At 37.2% G+C, this 18,140-nt stretch overlaps 3 protein-coding genes across 3 annotated transcripts in view; 1 reads left to right on the forward strand and 2 right to left on the reverse strand.

Annotated features, from left to right (window-relative positions):
* The first annotated feature begins 5,665 nt into the window (after positions 1 to 5,665).
* Positions 5,666 to 10,295, forward strand: LOC135696662 (uncharacterized). Its single transcript, XM_065216138.2, has 3 exons — positions 5,666 to 6,063; positions 7,082 to 7,588; positions 7,986 to 10,295. Exons 1-3 carry the CDS (start codon positions 5,793 to 5,795, stop codon positions 9,503 to 9,505), a joined length of 2,298 nt encoding a protein of 765 aa, XP_065072210.2. The 5' UTR covers positions 5,666 to 5,792; the 3' UTR covers positions 9,506 to 10,295.
* Positions 10,296 to 10,320: 25 nt separating this feature from the next.
* On the reverse strand, positions 10,321 to 15,449 carry LOC135696682 (uncharacterized). The gene is made up of 4 exons (XM_065216171.2): positions 13,877 to 15,449; positions 13,121 to 13,310; positions 12,356 to 12,560; positions 10,321 to 11,789 (listed from the first exon to the last, which is right to left on the reverse strand). The coding sequence occupies exons 1-4, from the start codon at positions 15,074 to 15,076 to the stop codon at positions 11,750 to 11,752; spliced, it is 1,635 nt and encodes a 544-aa protein (XP_065072243.2). The 5' UTR covers positions 15,077 to 15,449; the 3' UTR covers positions 10,321 to 11,749.
* Positions 15,450 to 16,626: 1,177 nt separating this feature from the next.
* Positions 16,627 to 18,140, reverse strand: part of LOC135696620 (uncharacterized) — a 28,083-nt gene continuing 26,569 nt past the window's right edge. The window contains exons 19-21 of the mRNA XM_065216082.2: positions 17,835 to 17,937; positions 17,619 to 17,670; positions 16,627 to 16,924 (exon numbers count right to left, since the gene is read on the reverse strand). Coding sequence (XP_065072154.2) covers positions 16,831 to 16,924; positions 17,619 to 17,670; positions 17,835 to 17,937 — 249 coding nt within the window. The 3' untranslated portion in view covers positions 16,627 to 16,830. The remainder of the gene's footprint in view (positions 16,925 to 17,618; positions 17,671 to 17,834; positions 17,938 to 18,140) is intronic.

Here is an 18,140-nt window from a genome sequence, read left to right on the forward strand (position 1 = left end):
TTATTATTTTATGAACAAAAACTGACATTCGTTAAATGGTACTGTGATGAGCAATAAAATATATTTAAATATATCTTGTTTCGGTACTAAAATCCTAAAAAACGTTTCGCAAATAAACATTTACTCTTTCCAACTTCCAAGTACTGTTTACGAAGTAACAAACTTTGAGCCTCTTTCCTAACAGCAAGCCCCTCGTTTTGAAATAGCTTTCTAGGTTGCCATGGATAACTAAACATGGCCTAATATCATCGAAATTCAGGAAGGTGGCCACATTAAAATCGCTGCCAATATGAATCAAATGGAGCACAACGTTAAAATAAAAGACTTTAAAAGAGACTTAAATCCAAGTCCTTTGAAACAATCACTTGTAGAACTTGATTACGCAAAAAATTACCCGTCAAAGAAAGAGCAGGACCGACTAATGGAGCGGTTTTCGGATTTCCATTGGGAGAGACAAAATGTTTTGACCGTCGAAGGGCATCAAGATCGTATGGGAGTTTTAAGACACCATGCCAATCAACTTGAGGAGAGGCAAAACAGAGAAATAAGTGAATACGAACATTACCGAATTCGTCATTTAAATGGTATCAAAGATAATATCGAAACATCTCGAGAGAGGTTTTTCAGACGAACTGAACTGGACAGAAAGAAGAACATGGAGGAATTTGGCAAAAATCAAGAAAGAAAGCCTCTATATAAGATAATTAATGATGGTGTTCCAACAAGATATTGACTTTTAAAAAAATTTTCTTTATTTTTTGTAATATGTTTTGTGTTAAGGCACATCTATTTACTGAAGGTTTTGGGTTGTATTTATCGATCTAGTTTCTTTAAAAATCTTACTTTTAATAATGACATAGAAATTCATTCAGGGATATTAGCTTGAATCATTTTAATGGTACCAAAAAAGGACCAGGTAATGTCCTAAACTTATAATATAAATTCATTATTGTGTGACTAACAGGAATTTATCGTTGGATCAACAATCTATAATAATTAGCTAAATACATTGTAGTTTTGGCTCATCCTTTCCAACGTAGTTAGTTTAACTTTACCTAAATACTCTGGGGCGTAGCAAAGTAGGGGGTTGCCGGTGTAATATGCGTTTTGGTACCCTATGCAAAAGTGCCTGTGCAAAATTGTACAATTGTGAAATGCAATATGTTTCAAATCATGTGATTTCATCAAAGTGCAAGTGCGTTGTCATGACATGAGTAAAAAAATTGACCATAATGCTTTTCGTGTTTGAAATTTCACACTTGTCAATCACGAAAACATATGGATTCGCCATTACTCTTAGCAAGGGAAATCACAGCACCGCTTCTTAACCCCTTGTTAAAAATAGTTCGAGTGTTTTTTCCATTCTGAACAATATGAACCAGAACATTTGTGTACCTGGACCGTCTTGTATGCTAAATTCCACCATTCGTTTTGGTACCCTATTGTTTAATTGCTTCAGGACCTAACTGCATCAGGTTACCGAAACGCATGTGACACCGGCAGTGATGAGGAGGAGGGCTACCGCAGCATTGTTGTCTTGGTTAAGATATTTTCTTGTGTCTAGTTTCGAAGCTTGAACTTTGATTTAGTTATTTTCTTTCTTTTAGTTTTGAAGCTTTTCCTTTGGTTAGTTAAAACATAGCCTGCGTCGCAGACCATACAAAAACATTATGTGTTAAAAAAAGGTATTTTACTGTGATGAACAATAAAGTATATTTGAATTATAATTCTTTCGGATCCTTATTCTCACGTTTTATACTCTGAGGAGTGTCCGACGAAATATTTGCTTTTTTCAAAGCCATTTTCAAATCTTAGACATGTGTTCTATACATATTGTTTTATATTCAAGTCTTTTTCTGTAAAGCAAAGCGTATCAGTCCAGAGGCTGGAGGGAGGCTATTGTCTTGTCACCCGAGCAGAGAATTGAAGACACTAACTTTTTCTAATGTAGTTTTGGGCGTAGATTGCGAATTTGAATGTTGATCAAGTGTTTGAGGGGGTGTTCCTGAGAAACAGGGAGTCAAACCCACAAAATTTGGGCTAGTTGATCGGTCAAGCACTGATTGCTTGTGATGATTTAAATGTCAGTTAAAACATAATATTCCTTGTAATTAGCTCGATATTAATGGATTAGGTCATTACAAAACTGGTTTCTACTTTTGGGGGGCCTATGGACTTTTAGCATTTCATCTTGTGGGAAGAAAAACCTACAAAATTTGCATTTTTGAAACAGGATTGCATTCACAAAACATGGGTCCTGAATATGGCATTTCAAGCAAAAGTTGTAGAGTAGGCATACCATACTGCACGAAGGAAGACCTGCAAAAATATCATCAATATAATATAATACAGCTGAATGCATCCGAGCAATCAGTAGTTTAAAGTCTGTCTCGCTTGATTAACCTTCGGTCCCCCATTGTTTTCACAATCTCTTTTCATGGCCACGATATTCATGCTTCGTTGATTCAATGCACAAATAAACAATCAGAATGAAGAACCACCATAGCGTAATTTTCCTGAGCATCACGAAGGGGACAGACTGACTTTAAGATAGAATGGGAGCGTTTCAGTGTGAACATTATGCACTCAATCATTGTTTGAAAGAGCAAAAAGAATGCGTGCGCGTTCAGTGATAACTGAGTAAGTGGCAGTCTCACATGATGTTTACATGGGTACCGTGTTAGCTCAAGTCATAAACAAAATTGACATCTGTAAATATTTGCACCGACCTGCCAAATTTAGGCCACAAAGATACTGCAGTTCCCAATTTGTGAAAACTACTTCATAAATGCAGATGATATTGGTTCCAATTCAATTGAAGCTATTTCAGAAGAATTTGTTTCATGTTTAAGGTATATAAAGACCTATGGAGGTCAATATTTATCAGATGTTCATCAGAGATATCTGAATGTTCGTTGTGAAACATTGCCTACATAATGAAGATATTTCTTGTTTTTCTGGTATTATCAGCAATAGTTAGTTTTGGAGCAACTGCCCCTCTTTCTCCAACTCTCGTGGCAAAGCTTTTGTCTGTCCTAAACTCGGTGAAGGCTGCACTGCCAAATGCAGGCGCTGCTGGAAAAGATGGCAAAGGTGACCATGGGGGTGAAAAGAAAGGGGGACAACCAACTCACTTTCATATGGACGATAGATCCCCAGAAATCGAAGTCAAAACTAGCGATCAGGGAATTGATGTAAAAGCAAGACCAGCTTCCTTACAAGTAGAATCGATACCTGAAGAGATAAAACATATTCATGAGGAAGAACATATTGAACACGTGCCAGTTATAGGCAATATGCCCCAATTGTTTATGGCACCACCGGAAGTAGTGCATCCCATCCAACCTGTATACTACGGAGGAGACTCATATCACGACCATCATCCACACTTCAGACAATATCATCATCAAATACACCGCCCATATTATTGGTACCCTTATCGTCATTTCCATAGACATCATTATGATGATTACTTTCCCGGCCATGGCGATGAAGACGGCTATAAAAAGGGACGTATTCCAATAGCAAAAAATAGAAGAAGAATAAAAACAAAAAAGGGCAGAACATTTAGTTAAAGCAAAAAGGGCCTAACTGATTACAACGCAACTCGAAATCGAAGCTCTCATAAATTCACAATCGAAGCTCTCATTCAAAATCAACTATAAGCCAAATGTAATGAGTCACAGTCGCGAAACAAGACTGGAAAAGGAAAGATTGTTATGTAACCAAAGATGGTATTTACTTTCAATGAAAGCGAGTTTATTATTTTATGAAATATTTACTATAAGGTATTGTACTGAATATAACCGTTTTTAACTGCCATAGCATCTTTACGCTGATAATTATCATTGACATTATGTTTGTTAATACAATTGGCTTGAAAAATAGTTGTATATAAGCTTGTTTATAATAGCATTTTAATGAAAAAAGAGAAGACTTTTTGAATTCTCCCTGAAAGCAATTGTGGTAAACATATAATCACAGTTCTTATGATCCCACAGCTGTCACCAAAACTACAGCTACCAACACCAACGCCATGACCACTGCCATTGGTGCCATTACCATGAATAATTGGTGCCATGACCACTGTCATTTTTACCATCGTTATCACCACAGGGTACGCGTCATAGGTTCTACACTGAGACCCAGCATTGTAAAATTGTCTTCTTACTCCCTTTAGCCCCCCATAGAGGCTGTTTTACACGTGGATTTTGATCCCATGCATTTGATGATATTTGGTGTATATTGGTTGAATTTTTTGGAAGCTCGTGAAAGCAATGATTGACCAGAAGGTTTTTAAATACCAGAGCCTAAGTGAAAGCGAAAATGATATACGTAACAAAATTGCACGTAACACGTAACACAACAAAATTAAAAACACAGCTACAAGAAATACACATAAATAATTTTTACAAAGAAATACTTAGGTTTGTTCCATTTTGTATGCTGGGCTGACCTAGGGCAATCAGGTCTTCCAATACTTCTAATATTCTAATAATACCTAATATTTCCATGTAATTAAAATATCTATGAAGAAATACCAAAATATACCCATGGTACTGATGATTTCATAAAGGCCTATGTGTCGCAAAAATTATCAACAGTCTGACAGGTGGCAAAAATTAATAACTATCAATAAAGTTGCAGTCATTCAGATTGGTACCAGGAACTCAGAGGCATAGCTAGAGAGGGTGTCGGAAATATGACAGCCCCCAGTTCTTCATGATTTGTACGGTAAATCTTCAGTTGATTCACAAAATCATAGTTTGTCGGTAAAATCACCCATCGATAGGTAAAATAGGACTTCAATATCTTTTCATTTATGTCTTCGTCGGTAAATTATACTCTTGAAAACCCTCCAACCGCCGGGTCTGGAGGGTCAAGCTACGAAAATTAGGAAATTTTAGATATACTGGTAGATTAATTTGACCTGTAGTCTGCAGAGAGCATGTCCTACTGCTTTTATCGATATTTTTTCTTATCTATTTAACCCTGAGTCTTGTGCTTTTCATCTTTTGTGCTTTGTCTTGTGCAGTCCTGAGTCTGAGCCCTTATTTAAACATCTTCAGCCGATTTCTGAGGCTTCAAAAGGCTGCAAAACTCATTTCTCTCATCAATAATGTAATCGTTTTCCCTTTTGTAGTAAGTTAAGACAAAGACACGTAAAATGCAATAAAACTTGAAGTCCTTGTGCTTGAATCTATCTTGACTGCACCCGTGACAAGATGCAGGCGTCCTCTAACCACCCCGACCCCCCCCCCCCTCATTCAATATAAACTGCAAAAAACATGCATATAAGAACCAAATTTGTGAGCATAAAAGAAGCTAAATTTAAAGTACCTTAAACTTTCTAAAATCTCTTATGGTTGCACAAAATCATATTTAACATTCTGTAAATTTTGCTGAAAGCTTAACAAAAAATATTCTATGAATTTTGCTCATTGCATACTTTCTTTACAATATTCTCATAGAATTGTACATCCCAAAAGCAAGAACATGTTCACCCCTTGGTTCCAGACACTATGCTTCGTATACGTGGATTTTTGTTGTATTGAAGCTAACATTATAATGATGGAAACCAAAAAAACCTAATTGTTTTTATGCTGGTGAAAACGAGGTATTTATCGCATATGCCCCTGGCAGAGCTTTTGATCCGTGAAAGATATGTGTACGAGCACCTGCTTATTTCTGCAGCAGGAGAAAATCCTGAGGCTCGAGTAGTTTTCTGAAGCTGTTTTCACAATAAACGAATTTAAATGTTGAAAGTTTCTACATAAAGCAATAATGAAACGATGAAGAAGCTTAGAAAGGTCTGTAGTATTTTGCTGGTTGGCATTTTCGTAATCTCTTTGTACGGTCAATTAAAGAGTTTTGGAAAAGCAACGAAATCCAGAAGACGACACGACTGGCTGAAAAAGTTGCACAAAAAAGACACCGTGTCCCATCCACTCAGGGCTGAATTCGGAAATTTCCAGAACCTCGAGAGAAGATTCGAGACAATCAGAGACCTTGGAAGCATTGTACGATGTAGGCTCCACTCTGACGAGACAACTATAGTAACAGGTATGTGACACTTATCTCTGGTATCAATATATTAAACATTGCAAACATTATGAATACTTTTGACAAGGCAGGTCAACGAAGGGATATAAGTTAAAAATTAAGCTATACGTACTAAATAGCACACCCTTTTTTAAGAACCATATAACTTTGGTACGATTTTTTTGTTTTGGATATTTTGAGGCTCTGGTGTTCTTCATTTTGTTTCATTTTATCATTGGTTTTTCTACATCTACATAATATAAATTTCTTCTAAGACCACTGAATAACAGTTTCGCATGACTAGCACGGTTTATTTGCTGTTCTATCTACTCTGTTTTGTTAACATGGAAGAATTTTTTCAAAACATGTAGTTTTTAGGCAAATCGATCATCGGAGTCTAAAAGTGATGTATAATGTAATTAAAGATATAGCTAACGAAAGAGCTACAGATAGGTTTTAATGACAAGGCTTTTCTTTGGCACCATCGAAGTGAATATATTTGTAGATTGTATAAATTTTAAAAAACTACTGTAACTGATAACTTTTATCTTTCACGAGCTGTTAATGTGAGTTAGATGTTTGTTGTCAAAGACCCAAGCCCTCAGCAAATCTCAGTATTGTATCAACAATTTGTATCATTAACAATCCTTCTAGGTGGGTAACTTCCCTAGTAAGCATTGGTGTAACTAGAGAAAGCGTGGGTGCATAAAATCATGTTGCACCCTCTACGAAATTCTTAGTAACGCAAATATATTTTAAGTCTTAGCCTCCGCAAACAAGGATATTTTACAGTATAAACGGCCCTGTTGATGATAGTTATTTCAAACAGTCAGAAAATCATTTATTCTTTTACAAAATCGTGATGGTATTGATCCATTATATCTTGACTTTGCCTGCCATCTGACTAAAAATTGCTTGGAATAACGATCATGTTTATTTGATAATAATAAAGACCATAATATGACCTTAAAAATGGAAGTCTATAGTGGAAAGAATTTTGACTAAAATGAACCTTTTAAAAGAGTCTCTTTATTTTTAGGCAACAGTCTCATATGTGGTGGCAAGCGATACCATATCACGCCTGAAGCTGCAAAAGATGCAGCAGTTACAACAAGACAGACAATATCATATGCCAATGATGGGAGCCCGCAAGATATACTATCCACAATAAGGTCTGGGCTCTACGCTAAGCCAATTACGTCATTTCTAGGGGAATCAACAGACTCAAAATCATTCTCGGGTTTGGTTGAGCCACACTCTCGATATCCATACCTCGGAATCTACGATAAGGGTATGCGAAATGCGGACCCAGCATTTATCGGTCGCTCTAAGACCTCTTCATTGTCGTATGAGGATACATTAAATGATATGAGCGATGGACAGATGAAGAATTTGGGGAACATGGAATTGAATGATATAAGTCAGGCTGTTGGCAACGGTGAAGGGAGAGGAAACCCAGACACGTTTTATCGAGATTCTCAATTACAAAACAGAGAATTTGGAGTAGACGGTGCGAAAGAGAAAACGAGTAACCCTTTCGCAGCATGTGAGTACCTTCTGTTTTTTTCATAGCCATATATCTTTAAGGGTGACAAGGGACTTGGGACTTGGGGCGAGGGACAGGCCCGCCAGCTCTTGGCATGATCGATTTTGTGACTCGTCTACATTCGAAGGCGTGATATTTTGGCAAAGTACTTTTTGATTTTAATAATTGATTTTGAAAGTGCCAAACATAACCTAAAGCTAGTAATGGGCTCTCTTTTTTGATAACATGACTATTCTAAGTGTTTATGATCATAATTTTTGTTTCACTTTTTTCTGGTTATTTTGATTATAAATAAACCTACAAATTATAAGCCTACATCTTTAAGCTCCAATTTGGTAATAAACTTAAGTATGTGCTTTCTAAACTCACTTCAATGCTCATTTCAAATTTCATTTAGACTGGAAATCACTTAAAAATAGTTTCTACTCAACAACGCCAAGCCAGCTGGGCGAAACAGATCCCGTTGGCAACAGTTTTCACAAAGCAGGACAACAAGCTGAAGTGAGAGCAATGATTCCAAGATGGGTCAATACAAAACTTTCCACTAAAAAGAGCAGTATTCAACAAAAACAGGGTGCAACTACCTCCCAATCAAGAAAGGAGATCCCTAAGCCTGCATCAGATGTTACTGATAAGTCAAAAGCCGCAAAAAACACGAAAGATTCCAGTAAAAAAAGGTATTTCATACTTGGGTCTCAGCAAAACCGTCTGCCCCTTGCTATGTTTACAGGCGTACCTGGCATTGGTCCCTGGCAATACAGATTAAGCCAGCAGGCAATGATGGGAACTGGAGAACTAATGGCGAGACAAAACCCCTTTCGTTTGCCTCCTGCTCCAATTGAGCCTCAACCAGGAAACGCGAGATCATTTAATGGACCAAACGAATGGGGTACACGAGCCAGCCCAAGATATTATGATCCAATCCTTGCTGGAAGTCCCATCAGAGTTCCGATGAATCCAATTTTCGCACAAATGCGAGCAAATGAGTACACTGGGGAGCCGGGACTTCCAGCAAAGGGTAGGTTTCAATATGGAATACAACCTGGAAATGGCCCACCCTTTCTAGGGTTCAAATCAGTGCCAATAATGGAAGCCGTTCCGGTTAATGGTATGCAAGCAATGCAACCAGATATTTCCGATAATAGAGAGGAAGGCCCCCCAGATGCAAGGTTTGCAGGAGGATTCGAAAGAGGTATGCAGAATGAGCAAGGTGGCGACCAATATTCACGTGGAGAAATGCCATTTAACATAGAAAGGGGTCAGGAATCATTTGGGGACCATCAACCTTCAATACCCGGGCTAATTCAAGAGAGCGAACAACATGTCCCTGAAGCTAGAGGGTCAGTCGGACTGCCAATGATGAATGGAGGAGAAAATTTTGGACAGAATGGAATGGACGAGAACCTCCCCCAAGCAACTTACGAGCAAAATACCTTCACTTCAAGGAACAGCATGGCACCTCAAGAAGATGCAACCGGAGACTTTGAGAGAATGAGCGGTCCCGAAAATTATGTACCCGCTCCTTTTTACCGGCCACCTTCGTATAATCCGCATGAAACAGAGCAATACTTCCCAGACGGAACTAACGATAAGTTCAAAGAGGCAGAGAAGCAGTACTTACAAAAGAATGGCTTCACTGGTCCTGATAAACCCTACAGAGAGGAAATTCACGGCTCAGAAGGGGATGCTGCGGAGCTTTACCAGGATGAAAGCAGGCAGGAGCAGGAGCAAGAAGAAGCGGAAGAAAGAAAGCGTGGACATTTGAGGGATACGAAAATCGATATAAACGGAAACAAAATCGAAATGGGTTCCGATGGGAAGTTTATGTTTACAAAGGAGCATGTAGGGTTTGGTCCAATCACAGTCGAAGCAAAAACAGCACGATCTGCCCTTAAAGACCCAACTGACGATAAGTAACTTATAAAATCTACTCTGTATTACGCTACAGTTAACTGGAGCTAGTAAGCGTCACGGGACGTCTTCTCAAGAAAAGTTGCTCTAGTTTTATCTAGTAGATTTGCACAACAGTGTGTGGAAGAACTGACTTACAGTGTAAGTGACACAGTGTATAACAAGTAAGCTCTTCTGGGAGTTTTTAAAATCTGCATATTGTCTTACCTTTTGTAAGCAGGGTTAATTATATTGTTGACAAAACGGTTAAAGCACGAAATTGCTTAGAAGCAGGGCTTTGAAAAGCTTTCTAATGTTCTGATTGCATGGACCCGAGAAGCAATTTCCGGAGGCTTTGTCTACTGTTACAACAACAATCGAGGTTTTAGAATATCTGGAGATATTAGATGTCACATAAATGCCATCACTAGCATTTGCAATAAACATGCCTTTGCAAGAGGCATCTAAAATGGTAGTCCGATCTTCTTTTTCTGACACTTTAACTAAAGATACTTCATCTTAGGCCAAGGAGACGTTTTTACTGTCAACTCTTTTCGTCTATCAAGTTTCAAAATCTCAAGAACATGATTTTAAAATCTCAAGTAACACGAAAAGGCTTTATAATTAAGAAACAAAAACAGGGATGGCTAAATCTCTTTTTATTTTCTAACCTCTTTAGTTTAAAAGTATCAAAGTAACAAGATAGATAACCTGTCAAAAGCATTCTTCGACTGCTTAACTTTGTGTGTAATAAAAATTTCACATTTGAGAAATTTTCTGTAAATATCTTTCTATTTACTACAATTAGACGATTGATCTATCTGTGTTTTATTTGATTTTCTTCTGTTATAAAAAAAAGTTTCAATATGATCTCTAGTTAAGTGTAAAAAGTTTTTATGTTTAAAATGTCTTCAAGTTACATTTTACAAAGCTAAAACTTAAGCAAGTTTAAAGTTACAAAGTTTAAACTGGAGAAAATATTCTTAAAACTTAAGATATTCCATTACCGCGACTAATTAACTTAACGCTTGGTTTCTTAAAAAGATGGCAAGTAATGTTTAGGTTACTTTTCTTTGTCAGCACCAGTGTTTTTTTAGACACTATTTTAGGTACCAATAATGGGCTTTTTGTAAGTTCAGGAGTCAAGCAAAGTCGTATAGCATTTTCAAACGTAAATTTTTGACAAACATAGATTGTGTGTTTTTGGAAAACGGAGTTGAATGAAAAAGATTTTTAACAAGCTACAGAGAGCATTGAAGGATTTTCATACTTTGAAAATTACATATGCTTCTAAGGTTTTGAAAATAGAGATAAGAAAGGTTAATTGTAAAAGAAATAGTTATTTAATATATAAGATTATATTATAAAGAGTAAATCTAAACAGAGAAGCACTTTTGTTTAAGTTGCGAATTTTAAGATTTAAAATGTTTACGTTACAATTGAGGATGATATACAAATCACACAACACAATTGCAAAAAGTGGGTTAATATGCAAGGAATACGCTAAACATATTAAGTATGAACTTTACCCTATTGATTTCTTCACTGAAAATGGGGTGACGTCATTCAGTATGCGAAAAACCGCTTGGTACACTATAATAGGCTGGGGCCTACTGTCATACATGAATTTAAACGTGAAAGATAAGAAAAATTCCATGATAACGAAATTCAGAAGTACCAAGGAGCAATTCTAAAGCCCTGCAGAGATGTTTGGTGTTTCATGTTTTTAGGAAAGAGGGCATTAAACGCTGCATAAAAATGTTTTGCAACTTGGAACTAAATTCATTATGCAGCAATGAAAATATGCTTGTCAAAATTCCATGAAAAGGGGTATCTTGCCAATCGAAGCTTTATAACCATAACTCGAAGTTCGTTTTTGTAAACGTATCGAAAAGTAAATATTTATCTTGGGAACATGCGCCTGTCAGTTAATTGTGTCGATGAACTTGGATGCGCGCGTCCTTCTAAATAGTGCAGGCCTGAATGAATCATTCAATTAACCTTACCTTTCTTTTAAGAGAGAGCAGTTGCAACAGTACAGACTGGGACTGAGTGACGTCATATAAGTATATGAATGTTGGATAAAATAAAATTAACGTGGACTTCTATCCTATGATGAATTGATACAAGCGAGTTAGCATTTAAAAGCCAAAAGGGAACTTCGATGTTTAGAAATGATTTGAGTTGCTGTAAAGGGTTTTTCTAAATTGGAGGCTGCCTTCAACAAACCTTCAGCAATTTTGCTGCGTCTTTCTACTTTTCTTTGTAGCTTTAAGACTTTTTCATGCAAACTTCATGATTTCCTTCGACGCTGTAATAAAAAGATTCGAGATTTTTTTATTATTGAAGGTTGAATTTTTTTTTCGTTTCGATTACATGTCTGCTGTAGCTCATAGACTGAAAATTTATATACTGAAAACAAAGACTTTGGTAAATATGAAGTTTTACCAAGTTGTATGAAAAGCCCAAGTAAACAAACAGATAAAAAGATAAAAAGCTATGACCCATTTCATGAAAGAGCAAGCACGTGCTTAACCGATACCTTCATGTCGGTAACCATAGGAAGATGTCGAATGGGCCTAAAACATAGCCATAAGTAGGGTGAATTGAGGAACTAGGATATTGACGGAAGATTCTGCTCCATTATGCTCTCCTTGGCCTATGACTGGGCTATTTCCATCATAGCAAAATTCAGGCACCGCGGAGCGTCTAGAAAAGTGGGGGTCTAAAAAAGTGGGGGGGGGGGGGTTACAACCGCATAAAAAGAGGCTTTTCTGGTAGTTTAATACTTAATATTTGGCCCCTGCTCCGCCGTGCCTGAAATTAAGGACTCAGTTTTATTGCAAAAGCTGAAGCTATAGGTAAGATATCACATACCCCCTTTGCACACATGTCAATCCACCTTTGCATGGGCCACACTCAGGCTTATGATCGCCAATCCAAATTTTCCGAAATAGAATAGGAGAGCATTGATGGAACTCTGATAATTTTGGCTTGCAAATCGAATGCTCCTCGTCAACGGTCGGTTCTAGGACACAGCATGCTTCTCCTGCACATTCACTATCTTTTTCACAGAATGCTCCTGAAAGATAACAGAAGGGTCTAGTTGGACAAAGCACATCAGCCAAAGCTGTTTGCACGCCAATAGGGACAGTAAGACAGACCAACAGAGCTTAATATTACAATCTAAAAACCTACCAGACATGTGAAGGTGCAAATAATTTGGCCATTTAGGGTAAACTGGGGGGGGGGGTACTCTTTTAAAATTTTTTAAAAACAAAGGATTGTCGTGCTAAAAAGGTGGCTTGTGTGCATCAATTCATGGCTATCTACTTTTAAAATATTTTTCCTAAAGTAAATGCTAAAAACTTTGCTAAAAGGGCCATTCAATACATTTTTATCAATTGCTAGAAGAATTATGTATACCAAGGCCTTACGAAAGTGTATGGGAAGGGAGGTTGGCTATCCCAAAAAAAGTTCTCCAAGTAGGTTTTTCATTCTAAGTGATAGAATGGATAAATGGGCTACAGGAGAGTATGGTTTGGGTGCCAGATATTTGCATCTCCTTTAGATGATTATTAGAAAACAGCAGCCCTCATACGACATTCATTATTTCTTAGAAAAGCATTCATCCCATATTACCTGGACTTCCCTTTGGTTTGTTTTCACATCTTCCGTAGACACATTCCATTTTGTTGCAGCATTGCTCACGATGCGTACACGCGTGTTTACTGCGATGACACTCCACGCACACGTACATTCTACAGTAATGTCCATCAGGACATTTTTTCTTATCATCACATTCAGGTTCGTAATAATGGGGACCAATAATCTGAAATAAATCAATGTGAAGACACTTTTAGCTATAAAAAAATTGGTTACTGTGTGGCACAGACTACAAATGTGGCCAAGATGCTTCTTTACGTTGTATTTTGTGACACGTGGTACTTTAGAACCAACGTCAACTGAAGAAATATTCTGAGCCGATCAATCTTCCCTTTCTTCCACGATCCACTATTGGTATCATAGTTTCATTCATAGCTTTCATTCGGAATTTGTCTATTCCTACCTTCCTGACACCTTTGGCAAATCGTTTTCACAATTTCCATCATTATTTAAGGTGGTACGGATTGATTCCCTTTCATAAAAATGCTGATTACTTAAGATTTTACTACGTTGCTCTATAGATCAGGCCCTGGAGACGATGGCAGGCTCAGTAGGTAGTGACAAATATAGTTAGAGGGTCGGGCAAGTGCATGTAATTTTTTCGTTTGTCTTAATCTTCGGCCTATTTGTGAAACATAATTCTTTTATCAAAGGCGACATACAAAAGTTCGTAATCACTCCACAATTAAAGAAAGTTTGAATGCAAATGTATTGAATTGAATCCACTCTCACCTCGTGTTTCTTTTTGGCACTCACATCTTTACCAGCCTTTGCCGTATAGTCAGCTGTAGCTGCGCTTGCAGTTTGGTTCCCAGCCCCCTTTTCTTGAGCGATAGAAGCATTTCTCAGCGTGTTCACAAGCCTCGCAGTCTCGGCTGTCGTGTTAGCGATTTCATCTAACGTATCGAGAAAGTCTTTCAGTTTCGAATCAGCGCCTCCTTCTGTCTGTCTCTCTTTCAAATCCGTGCTATTGCCTTCAGCTGTATTGTTTGAAAGCAATGTTCCCCTGTTAATCGACTGCGATCCATTACTATTATCCACAATTCCAACGATAGACGCCCCAAGATTTGGCACTTGGGGGCTCCTTTGGTTGACATTTTCTGAAGCATTACCATCTGTTACCTGTGATCCATTCGAGCTAGAAATGCTGCCATTTGGTACCATCTTATCAATAATATTTGGCACTTTAAGATCTGTAATCATATTGGAACTGGAAGTCCGAGTATCCGGTGTCTCTTGTTGCTTTGTGGCCACTTCAGAAGTGGAATTTCCATCTGCACTTGCCTCTTTGCTATCCGACCCGTTGTTATTCTGTGTGTTTCCAAAAATAGCTGCCCCCATCTGGGGTACCTTAAGATCTGTTATTATATTCGAACTGGCACTACGGGCTTCATTCGAATTGTTCTCCTGCCCAGTCCCCTTATCCTCACGACTTGAGGCTTTACTCGACTCTTTTTCATAACCATTCTGATTTGAAGAGTGCTCAGAACTTGTAAGGTTTCCCGTAATCTCAATAACCTGAGTTGAATTTTCAGGGCTTTTGTCTTTCAGTGTTTTCTTGTAACCAACCTTAACTTCTTTCAAGCTGACATCCCGCTTTTTAGGTCCTTCAAAATCTGCGTAATCCACTCCAGCAGAGCTCTTACCCTCTTCATTGTGCAGTTCTTCAATAATCGCTCTTTTATGACCCTTCACTTCAACCTTTCTTTCGCCAGCCTTTCCAGACCCTGCTTTTGTTGCTGGCAAAGACGAAGGTTCTTTTGATGATGTGCTGTTGAGTGCTTTATCGAGATTTTTCTTAGGCTTTCGCTTTGAGATTCCATAAAGTCCTTTGCGATGGCCAGGCCCGTGGTATGATGCCTTTGAATAACATTCAAGAACGAACAAAATAGTACATATTAAAAACAAAATAACTCCTCGATTGATCAGCATATTTCTTCAATCTTTCGATTCTTCGCTAACACAGCCAGTAAATTCCCAATAAAAATAAAAAATCTTTCCTTTTTAGTTTTCACTCATTTTTAATTATCTACTTAGCCAAAAGCACGTTTTTCACAGAAACACAATCTCGATGGAAATATCAAACCCGCACCTGGTACCTGCAATGAAAGAATAAAGTTGTCTGATCTTTTTATCTTCCAACTGAAGCATTGATTGATAGATTAAAGTTGAATTGAATGCAACACACTCGAGTAACATGCATATTCAAAGCAATGAAGGCTAAGTAGGGGCAGTGGGGAATATACCTTGCATCAACCAAGTGTACCACAAAAGGGGGAAAGAGCCCTGCCATGAGGGTGGGAAGGGGAATAGTGCAAAAAGAAGAAAAACGATACCAAAATAAAAAATTTTAAATGTCGCAAAAGAATCCCCTGCTGGGGAGGTGTCCTTGTGGACGTAGGCTATTGCTAGGGGGTTTGAGTTATGACGTCATAAAATTAGATTGATATGATATACAGAAACGAGCATAGGCAGAAACGAACAGTAGCTTTACATAACATGTGGATTTCTATTAGAATATATCGGGATTAACCGCCCCTTACCCATTCTGCTTTTGAGAATGGAGATTCCCGAGATACTTACAAACAGGAATCCAAGCTTTGAAATGTCAGAGAAAAGCAGTTTTGCAAGATAAACGTGACGTCGACAAAGATCTCCTTAATTTATCGCTTAAAATTTCGGACATATTGGCAGCTGCCCTGGTATAATTGTGACAAAATAGCATGGATTTCATGCTACTATAGAGCTACATGGTCACTAGGCCTAAACGCAGCCCAGAAATCATATATATATATTCATGTTCAAAGAAATTCTTTAAAAGAAGTGGCAAAATTATGATTTTCCAAGCATGAAGTACAGACAATATTCGCATAACCACAACAATATTTTTAGCTAGACACTACGGTCATTGGGCCTAAATGCAGCCCAAAAATCATATATATTCATGGACAAAAAAGAGCTTTAAAGAAGGGGCGAAGAAGAGGTACTGCACCAAGGTCTCTATATATACATGGTGTTTGCTCATAGAGTACATGGGCTTTGTACATCCCTAGACGCAGACCTGCCAAAATGCTCAAAGATGTAAGAAAATACCGAGTAGGCAAAACAAGCTTTTTTATGCTGTAGGATTTGGTCGACAAAGTGTCTTGATGGAAAAAATTCACAGAGGCAGGAATAAAAACGTTCGATTTATATTTCTTCATGGTAAAACTAAACAGAATCTATTGACATAAATTCAAATGCGAAAAGGAAGCTTTTGTTTCAGGACATAACGATGCAATAGTTCTATCAAAGATTTGTTTTGGGTCACATGACATGTAATGAACTGAAAAACTAATTGCGAATTACGATAAATAAACTAAATAAAAGTTCTTTCTTTGATTACCAACAGACTATGGAGATTTATGGAATAAGATAATTCAACAACATTGACAGAAAAAGATAGTAAAAGACAAAGTCCTCATTATATTTCTATCAACAACTTTAATTCTATAAATTTCATGGATATTGCCAATATGTAAAATTTACCGTTTTACTTACTAATCCCTATTATTTATTTTAAGTTACTAACAGCAATTTCTTTAGTTAATCGATAATCTTTACGACTTTAAATAATCTAATCTCTATACTATTTTGCATTTTCTAGTTCAAGAATTGACAATTATCTAAATTCTTTCTATAAGCTATCACGTTAGAAATCCGTATATTGACATAAATGCAAAAACATGGATAGCCAAAAGGTATGCCATTAGCAATAATCTCCTAACAGGAAGCATCCCCCTGGAAAAAAGAAGGAAATGTTATTCAAAACATGATAAAAATAGAGAAACAAGAAGTATCGAAGGATTGAAAGCAAAACATGATTGGTGAAAATGTGTGAGAGTGATAAAACCAGGTAGAACTCGAGCCAGCGACCAACGACACTGAATTTCGTGTGCCGTTTTCCTCTCAAATGTACCAAACTTCGGAAAAGCGCCCCTTTCGGAAAAGTTTCTAAGTAATGAACGGCACTCTCGTTTTGACGTTTTATATATGTAAATTTAAAACTTTTTTAATTTTTAATCGTTCACCATTAAAAAGGTTGCTTGATAAGAACCCATCGTCATAGCATGAAAAGTCCCTTGAACAACGAGGCGGAATCCAAGCTTTCCTTTCCCTTTAGGACTTGTAAACAGTCAATTTTTGAGAATAAACTAACTTAGTAATATTACGAAAAATTTAGAAAGTGCCCACCCTCGAAAAAGCACTCCCTTCGAAAAAGCGCCCCCCTCAAAATTGTCAAAAAATTTTTAGTGGAAATATGATACTTTATATGTACAGTAACGACGTCCCGCTTTATCAGGAGACTAAAATAAGATTCGTGGAACTACCAGGTTATATTGCGAGAATGATAACGAAATCTTTAAAGACAGACGATTATAGTTTCATATTGCACATGAGGTGCTTTTAGACGATATAATTGCCGAAAACATACCTTTGCCTCCCAAGGAAACTGGATAATAATGATCTTGCTCTGGTTTTGAATCCTAGAATAAGGTTCACAAAGATATTTTTTACAAGAAGGCTAATGTGGAAACTAATGCTAATGATATAAAGTTAGAAAGAAAAAGAAAAGAAGAAAAATAAAAAATAAATAGAAGCGAATAGTTTAATGTAAATTTTTTACAATTATGTTTAACAAGCTACTCACGCATTCCAGATGAACTGTATTTCATTAATCGTTGAGCGCTTGCACCAGAAACTGGTCGTGCAGATTCAATACTAGGCCCTTCATCGTCTATGTTGATTAAAAACTAAAGGAAAAGCCATAAACGGTTTCAGTTCTTTGCAGGAGGAAGGGAAAGCAGGGAAATATATTGGTTTAGAGAAAGCAATAGAAGATTCATCAATCCGTACGTTTGAAAATAAAAAAAGTAATGAGGAATACACTTCCTTAGGAATTGAAGAGGCAATAAAGTTTTGAAAAATTGCGATATAGTTGAGAATTAAGATGAAT

The sequence above is a fragment of the Rhopilema esculentum genome, chromosome 17 (assembly GCF_057945365.1).
Source record: "Rhopilema esculentum isolate cy_ngs chromosome 17, ASM5794536v1, whole genome shotgun sequence".
Lineage (NCBI taxonomy): Eukaryota > Metazoa > Cnidaria > Scyphozoa > Rhizostomeae > Rhizostomatidae > Rhopilema > Rhopilema esculentum.